Consider the following 9,670-nt stretch of genomic DNA (forward strand, 5'->3'; position numbering starts at 1 on the left):
TGGGTGCTGTGCTGATCCCCTTTGTCTCTGCTTCTGCTTTGAGTCCTTTCTCACCAGGATAGGATTATAGAAACTATCTATTAAGATCTCACCAGGATGTGTGGCCACAGAAAGGAGGTTTCAGACTTTGTTGCAGAGAGTGACGTCACTAATCACTGAAAGACCCAGCTCTAGTTTCCACAAACAGGCTGGAAGACATCAGATCTTGCCTTGGTCCTGAGATGGATTTCAGGTTCTTCTGTGTGGCCTTGAGTTTCCTGTGTGCAAGTGAGTGCTGGACAGGCTGCAGGTGTCCTTCCCTCAACAGAATTCCCAAGTCTTTTAGCTAAGATGACATCATCAGGCTCTGTCTTCCTCTATTACAGAACACATGGAGGCTGCAGTCACCCAAGACCCAAAAAGCAAGGTGACAGTCACAGGAGGAAAAGTGACATTAAACTGTCAACAGAATAACAATCATGACAACATGTACTGGTATCGGCTAGACAGGGGTCATGGACTGAAGCTGATCCACTACTCATATGGTGTTGACAGCATTGAGAAAGGAGATGTCCCTGATGGGTACAAAGTCACCAGACCAAGTCGAGAGAACTTCTCCCTCATTCTGGAGATGGCTTCCCCCTCTCAGACAGCTGTGTACTTCTGTGCCAGCAGTGTTGCACAGCCATGCATGACTTCCTCCCCTCTGCACATAAAGTAAATTAGGAAGACAAGAAGCCTGTTTGTCCCAGGAGGTCCCTGCCTCTGTAAGCATGGTCTCTTTCCAGGCTGTGTTTACTCTGAATGTCAGTAGCCCCTATGTTAATAGGATAATAGCCCAAGAGGTCCTATTTCTTTTTCTTCACTCATCTTTTCCCCAGCCTTCCCAAGTTCTTTACTCTGCAACTAAACTTGTATTTTTTAAGGACATTTCTTCTGTACTGAAGACATGCCTTTCACTCTTGCTTCTGTATCTCTCCTTCCCATCAAAATATATTTCAAGTTGGATTGTTTTTCTTTTATTTTTTCAGATTTTAATTTCATTACTTTGCTTCCTTCCCTTCTCCTCTTTCTACTATTCACACTTGCCCTGCTTTAAAATTCATGCTCTCTTATTTTTGTAATTATTAATTTAAAGGGTTTTTGTGTGAGGTGTGAATAAATGCAACCTGCGGTGTCTGTTTAGTGTTACCTGCCGGTATCTATCTATCTATCTATCTATCTATCTATCTATCTATCTATCTATCTATCTATCTATCATCTATCTATCTAATCTATCTATCTGTATATATATTTGGCTACCACTCATGCTTGGAAAGTGGAAAAGTAATTCCATATCTTCCAGAAAAAGAAATGCTGGAGGGATTAGTGTTCCAGACATCAAGGTATACAACTCATTTTCCAGGTCTTGATGAGTTTACAAATAAAACCATCATATTCTCTTGTTGTAATGTGTCAGTAACTTGGCTCAGTGGCTGGTAACTGGGTACACGACTGCAGGAAGCTGCTAATGCCACACTGTTTTCTACAGACTGGGCAACAAAACTGAGTCAGCATTGAGTTTGGAGATTCCTGTCATAGTCACCTTTCTGGCACCAGGACAGGCCCGCCAAAATAAATGAAAAAGGTGTATTTTCCTCAGTATTTCAATGTTTCGGTCTATGATTAGTTGGAGGGGACTGTGGTGTGGCAGTACAGCCTGACAGGAAGAATATGGCAGGGCTGAGGTGTCCTTTTCATGAAGGCATGGTAGGAATGGGGAGGAGGAGAGGGAAAGAGGGACGGGGGGCGGGGAGAGAGGGGGAGAGACAGAGAGAGAGAGAGAGAGAGAGAGAGAGAGAGAGAGAGAGAGAGAGAGAGAGAGGTGTTTTAATGCATGATGGCCCCTGCTTTCTGAAGTTGTCTCAATGACTCAATGCCCTTTCTATTATAAACTTAATCTGCAGATTAGCAATGGGTGAAAGCTAATCCTCTATGATCTAATCTTACTCCAAGTCCTTCCTCTGAACACTGGGTAGACCAGTAAGATTTTAATACCTGAGTATTTGAGGACAGTTAACATCTAATCCAAACAAGCACTATGTTGCTTTGTAATATAGCACACCTTGCCCATAAAGTTCTTACTTCAAAATGATAAAGAATACTATTATTAATAAAAGATAACCCAGGATATACAGAATGCTCCTCCTAATTGTCAAGGCAAAAACGGGTAAATAGAAATACCGCAAATCATTAACTTCTTTCATTGTCCCTTATAAAAAACATTTGCAGCTGAGGTGATGATCCTTGAATTCAAACTTACCAGATAGGAACATTTTCTAAAGAATTACAAAACAGAATGTGCACAGAGCTGTAAACTACCAGGAACTGTGTGTGATAAACTACAGAAGAAAATGACAGCAACATCGAAAAATATTTCATGGGAAGCTCTCTAACAAACACCATTTTATTAGTTAGCAGTGCATCTGAATTACTTGGGGTCTTTTCCTTTAAGTACCTCCATGGAGGATTCAGCTATTAATCTTTACTCTTATTCACCTTGTCATTTTGAAAATAGTCTGTCTTTTTCTCCTTTTTAATTTTTATGATCATAATGAAATACATGGTAATAATAAAGTTCACTTTGATGCTTACGAGGGAAGCTATATTTGTTTACTCTCAGCATTGTGTCTAGGAAATAAATTCACAGATAACCAGCAAAATACTATGCAGGCTAATTGCATGCCTCAGGATGTGAAATGAAAGGATAATGAATATCTAAACACTTACTGGTATCTAGAAACTTCTAATCCTTCTTTACAGGCTGAGGTGTAGGGTGATGCAGAAAGTTTGAGGAAGAATAAAAGTTTCAGGGAATACTGAAAATATCCTTAAAAGATGGATGTTAGACTCTAAGAAGTCTGTCTGGTTGTGGGCTTTCAGAATCTCCTCCTGTGATAACTTAATCCTCCCTGGTTGGTGGGACTCTCAGGGAGAGGCTCACCTGCTTCTTTTGGAGAATCTGTGTTTTGTCTACCAATAGAAGCTGAGAGAAAGATATTTTTCCCACACTTGTTTTACCCCAAGCACCTACAATTCAGCAGAAGCAGAAACCAAAGTAACACAATAGACTGCCATTTTCTGAACTCCATCTCTGTTTTAATATCTACAACCTCATGGTATTTTATACATATTCATTGTGTTGTAGAACCAACCTCAATATGTATTTGCCAAGAAGTTTTCCTCTTTAAACCAATTAAGCAGTAACTATTCTTCCCTCAGGGCTCTGATCTTGCCTATTTTTGAAGTCTGTGCTCAGAATCACAGTTTTTTTTTTTCTCTTTGTGACTGGTTTCTTTCACTTCACATAATATTTGTTATATTTTAGGTACGTATAAATTTGACTTATTTCAATACTTCATTGTATTAAAATTGTACACTTTTCTCCCTATCCATCACCTTTTGGATTTTTAAGTTGTGTCTATCTCTAGGTTTTATATCCATCTTTGCCAAAGCCTACAAAGAGCAACAATGATCGGCTAGAAATTTCCCTGATTTTTGTTTTTCAGTGACATAAGCACATTGCACAATAGAGATATTAATTTGTTAATAAGGAAATCAGGGTATCTAACACTGTCAAGCATAAAATATACAGTTTGGCATTTGATAAAAGATTACAGCTTTGTGAAGAAGGAAAAACATAGGACTCATCCCTAGGGGAAAAATCAATCACTAGAAAGCAACCCATTTCGGAGGAATTGGTTGGCAATGATATTAAACAGCGTAACTGCAGCACGTACCTTAACAGGTTGATAGAAATGAGGGAGACATGTAAAGTTCCCAATCAAAATTCTAGAAGTAGAAATTGTAGTGTCTGTGATGAGAAATAGCTGACGATAAGTAGCAGTAGATTGGATGCTCCAGAAGAAGGACTAGTGAATTTGAAGATCATATTCATAAGAAAACACATAGAAAATGAAAACAAGGTGTCAGTTTGCCGAGGATAACCTCAAATGGCCAAATATGCAAGTAGGGATTCCAATGAAAAATTTTAATATTTTAATTTTTTCAAAGACAAGCTGTCTTTAATAATTCCAACATTCTGCCCTTCTTTGCCTTCTCTTCCTTAGACTGGTTTATTTCTCCAAGGGCTCCATAGGCTTCTCCACTGACAGCATCCACAGTCAGCCTGTCATAAAAATTCTCTTAGACTAAAGGTTTTGCCCAGGTCCACACCTTTCCAAAGGCATCTGGTGTCTAATGACTAAAGTGTGTCTCCCTACAGCACTGTGATACAATTTAGAAATTACTGTATTCTTCTTTTTAATGAGTTCCTTTTATGCATCATAATGAAATACATGGTAATAATAGCACAGACAATATTTGAGATTTTGGTGGGTACACTGGAATTAGCAACAACTCTGATAGTTTTCAGGTCCTCCCCTGTTGCCTGATTTTGACCTCTCAGCCTCTATGACAGACATTAGAGGTATATAGCCCAGTGACTGCATAGCTGGTCCCTAGGGGGCACTGTGGATCCAAGGAGTGAGCTGATTCAGAGCTCTGGTTTATTGCCCACAGTAGGATATTAGTTGTAGAATCAAAAACAGTGCTGTCTCAGGAAGCCCAAGGCAAGCAACAGGTGATTAATCATCTTTGTACCTAAACTGAGCATCACCACAGGAATCCATGAACTGTAGCCTTGAACTATAGGCTTGGCAATCTAAAACCTCCTGGAGCTTGAAGAGAAGGAAGCACCTGCCTCAGAGGAGAGCATGGAAAGGAGTTCCCCAAAGTCACCCATATTTATTCAGCACAGCCATCTCCCCTTCCATTAAGCAGGCTGAGCCTAAAGGGGGAAGGGCTGGGCCAGCAGAGTATGCCCAAGGGTACAGACAGCCTATGGGAGGCAGCAAGATCACTGACCTCAGAACCTGACATCACAGGCAATGAGATGAGACAAAAGGGGGAGCTGCCTCCTGCTCTCACCAAGGAGACCAGCATCCTGAGTAGAAGGATGTGTGACACTGCCCTCCCTGACTCTGCCTGGGGCCCCACCCTGCTCTGCTGTGTTACTGTCTTTCTCCTGGGAACAAGTAAGTCCTGAGCTCTGGTGGGACTGCTCCTCAGCTTCTTTACTGCTGCCTGTGAATTGATCTATTCTTTCTCTAGATGCTCATTCCTGTCTCCTGCCTCCCCAGGTTCAGCAAATCCTGGGGTCATCCAGTTTCCAAGACACATAATCAAAGCAAAGGGAGGAAGTCCCATTCTGAAATGTATTCCCATCTCTGGACATTACAGTGTGAGCTGGTACCAACAGACTCTGGGGCAGGAACTTAGGTTCCTCATTCAGCATTATGAAAAAACAGAGCAAACAAAAGGAAACATGCCCAATCGATTCTCAGTCTAGCAGTTCAGTGACTATCGCTCTGAGATGAACATGAGCGCCTTGCAGCTGGAGGACTCTGCTGTGTACTTCTGTGCCAGCTCACCACAGCCTTACAGAGTGACAGGCTTTCTGTCCCTTAATTTTCCTGCTCCCGCTGGTGATGTACTAGAGAGGGTTCCTGAGATGCCACACAGCCTTATCCAAGGCCCAGAGATGCTTCTAGATCTTTGGTAATATCCCCATTGCCCTGTTGAGCTCATATGGAGAGTTCCAAACACTGGGGCGGGCCCCAAGCCATCCGTATGTCCCCATGTCTCTACTAGCAGTTTTCAGCCCCTAGCTTATGGTAGGAACCCTACTCTGTGTTGGGTGTTGGGATGTGGCCATAAACTGCATGTTTTAAGACTAGGATATACATTAGTGTATTCATTTGTAGATGAAAATTCCTACCTTTCTTTCTTTCTCTTTTCCATCCCTCCTTTCTTTCTTTAATCTTTGTTTTTTGAGACAGAATTTCCTTGTAACTCTGGCTGTCCTGGAACTCCCTCTGTAGATCAGGCTAGCCTCAAACTCACAGATATCAGCTTGCCTCTGCCTCGGGATTACTGGGATTAAAGCCATGCACCACCATGGCCTGGTTGTAGAAGATGATTTCTACATGTCACTTTATACATAGCAACTGATAGCTCATGAAATGTCCCAGCACTTCATGTCTAACACTATCAACACTGAGATTGCAATCTACGTCTTTTTGCCTTCAAAATCAAAGTATGACTTTTCATGGTGTTCTCCACTTTAGTCAAATACATAGCAGCTCACTCTCTCTTGTGTTAGAAGACCAGCTGAGCTTAGTGTGTGTGTCTCTGAATAGAGGTGTGTGACAGGCTATAGATGTATATTATGAAGCTAGATAACATGTGTATTGTCATAATTTCAAGTAGGGGTTTACATTTTCCACAACAGAAAATTCATTATCCAGCAATTCAACAATCAGTTTTAAAGGACTATAAAGGAGATATTTATGGCAGATGCTTCTCTCTCTAATGATATCACAGTATTGTTCAGTAGACTAACATTGATGGTAGATCAGACCTCATTTTGGAAATGAGCCTCAGAGCTATGAAATTTCGTGTTCCCCAATCAAACACCTAAGTCTAAAGTAGAAAGTGAATCTGAGTCAACCATGGGCAAAGGCTTCCTTTATTCGTGGCTGTTGGTCTCTGGGAACTGCTCAAGTTTTGGGCCTAGATGAGAATATCTTTTCTGGGATGACCAGATACTATCCCCAGCTTCTTCATATGGATGCTATTCGGATATCCTTTGTCTTTGCTCCTGTTTTTAAGTCCTTCCTCATCAGGATAGGATTATAGAAAGTATCCATTAAGATCCCAACAGGATGTGTGGCCACAGAAGGAGGTTTCAGACTTTGATATTATCCATGTAGTCAGTAACTTAAATAGATATTCCTTGCTTAGGAAGGAACCTATAGTGCCTTTGAGTAGAGGTAAGTATTTCATGTTAGCAAGCTTGTGACAAGGGTGATACAAGAATGGTTTGAGTACATTTCTCTGGGATTCTACATTCACCAGACCTGCATATTACCAGGCAAACAGCTCACCCACATTGCTGAAGGGGGGTTCCTCTTGACGGGAATCACAGTGAGAAAAGGTTAGGTTGACTCTCCACAGCCTCACCTTGAACAAAGGGAGATTTTTTTTTTTAACCAATGGGGACATGCTGAGGGCCTAGCCTAGAATGTAGAGCTTGTGTCCCTGAATTGGGATGAGATAGCTGAAAACTATTGTTCAAACTGTAATGACCTTAACCTTGGTGTTTTATAAGTTTTCTGGGTGTCAATCAGTCCTTATAGCCATAGATGGCACCAGAAGTTTATCTTCAAGTGTTTAGACGTAGTAAATAATTAGTAGAAACCTCATAGAATACAGCATGTCATGACAAGGCAATAGAGACAAGGAATAGTGTCATAGTAGATATAAAATAAGCCTAATATGTTAACTAAAATCAGAGAAAGAGCACATGCATGTATAAATACAATATAAACCACAAATTCTTTTCTATCTCTGTTGTTAATTTGTGAATATGCATCACAAGTATTGTTGTGTAATCCAACTATGCAATTATAATTGAAAGTTGACTTGCTTATGAAGGAAGGGATATGGCGTGTTTACTGCATAGCTCAAGCATTTGTTGGAGACAGTGACATCACTAAGTCACTGAGAGCCCCAGCTCTAGTTTCCACAAACAGGACTGGAAGACATCAGATCTTGCCTTGGTCCTGAGATGGACTTCAGGCTCTTCTGTGTGGCCTTGAGTCTCCTGTGTGCAAGTGAGTGCTGCAGATGTCCTTCCCTCAACAGAATTCCCAAGTCTTTTAATTAAGATGACATCATCAGGCTCTGTCTTCCTCTATTCCAGAACACATGGAGGCTGCAGTCACTCAAAGCCCAAAAAGCAAGGTGACAGTCACAGGAGGAAAAGTGACATTAAACTGTCAACAGAATGACAATCATGATTACATGTACTGGTATCGGCAGGACCTGGGCCATGGACTGAGGCTGATCCATTACTCATATGATGTTGACAACACTGAGAAAGGAGATGTCCCTGATGGGTACAAAGTCACCAGACCAAGTCGAGAGAACTTCTCCCTCATTCTGGAGATGGCTTCCCCCTCTCAGACATCTGTGTACTTCTGTGCCAGCAGTGATACACAGCAGTGTGTGGCTGTCTCCCCTCTGCACATAAAGTAAATTAGGAAGACAAGAAGCCTGTTTGTCCCAGGAAGTCCCCGCCTCTGTAAGAGTCACTGAGCTCTGACAAGCTAGGAATGCTTCAGCATGGCTGCTTGTCTCAAACCCACCCCTTGTTTCTGCTTGCAGAGAGGAACTGAACTCTTAATTGAAGCCCCGGTGACTCCTTTGATAAGGTCACAGCCACTATCTCCCTCCCTGTGGATTTCAAGTTAACTCTTCAACCACTTTACTATCTACCTGAGTCACTAACATGGTGTCTTTCCAGGCTGTGTTTACTCTATAGGCCAGTAGCCCCCTTTTTTCTACAGGACAGTAGCCCATGAGGTCCTATGTCATTTTCTTCCCCCATCTCTATCATCAGCCTTTACCCAACCTTCCCTGTTCTTTCCTCTCCAGCTGAACTTGTCTACATTCCATTACTTCCTCATATGTGTTGTGCTGTTTTCACCTCTGGGGATACTTTCCTAGGACATTTCTTCTGCACTGAAGACACACCTTTCCCTCTTGCTCTGGATTTCTACTTCCCATGAAAATCTATTTCAAGTAGGATCATTTTTCTTTTCCTTTTCTAAGGTTTTAATTTAGTTACAATATTTCTTCCCTTACTTCTTCTTCTAACTCCTCACATGATTCTCTCCCCTTTCAGATTCATTGTCTCTTATTCTTTAATCATTGTTATTTTTGGTTTATTGTTTTTGGTGTTCGGTATGGATACATAAATAAATTAAGCATGCTGAGTTTATTTAGGGGACTCATCTTGGGGAAGACTAACTCCCCTTCTCTTATCTTTCATTTCCAGAAGAAAAAAAAAGCTGGAGGAATTACTATGCCAGATCTTAAGACATTTTACTCTTTTTCTATATCTTCATGAATTTCCCTTTTCCGTATCTTAATGAATTTACAAATAGAAGCATCATATTCTCTTGTTGTAATGTGTCAGTAACTTGGCTCAGTGGCTGGTAATTGGGTAGATAACTTCAGGAAGCTGCTCATGCCACACCGTGTTCTACGGACTGGGCAATAAAACTGTGCCAGCATTGAGTTTGGAGATTCCTGTCATAGTCACTTTTCTGGACTGAGAAAATAAAGGAAGAAGGTGTGGTTTACCACAGTGTTTCAAAGGTTTATGTCTATGATTAATGGGACCTGTGGTTTTGGGGTCTTTAGTGTGGCAGAAAAGCATGGCAGAAAGAATATGGCAGAGTTGTCCTGCTCATCTTTTGACAGCCAAGAAGAAAGAGAAGAGAAGAGGAGGGCAGAGGAGGGGAGGAGAGGGGTTGGGGAGGGAGGGGAGAGGAGGGATGGGGAGAGAAAAGGAGAGGAGAGAGAACTGAGGAAAATGGAATTGTGTTTTCAATAAGACAAAAGGCATCTCTTGGGACTGATGAACAAAAATCATTCTCTCTGGCCCTTCAGCATTGTTAAGAGTAGTTCTTGTAGGAACGTACTAGCAAATGACCTTGGGCAGAGAAGGAGGCAGTGGTAGTGTTTGGGTGTCACTTGCTTGGGGCATACTGATATAATACATAGTCACTGGTTGCTTACATCT

At 41.5% G+C, this 9,670-nt stretch overlaps 1 gene segment (V, D, J or C); it reads left to right on the plus strand.

Moving 5' to 3' along the window:
• The first annotated feature begins 4,948 nt into the window (after positions 1–4,948).
• Positions 4,949–8,151, plus strand: LOC131906829 (T-cell receptor beta chain V region C5-like). The segment is given in 2 exon segments: positions 4,949–5,054; positions 7,784–8,151. Coding segments are annotated over 2 exon segments (414 nt in total).
• Positions 8,152–9,670: the final 1,519 nt, after the last annotated feature.

The sequence above is a fragment of the Peromyscus eremicus genome, chromosome 3 (genome assembly GCF_949786415.1).
Source record: "Peromyscus eremicus chromosome 3, PerEre_H2_v1, whole genome shotgun sequence".
NCBI lineage: Eukaryota > Metazoa > Chordata > Mammalia > Rodentia > Cricetidae > Peromyscus > Peromyscus eremicus.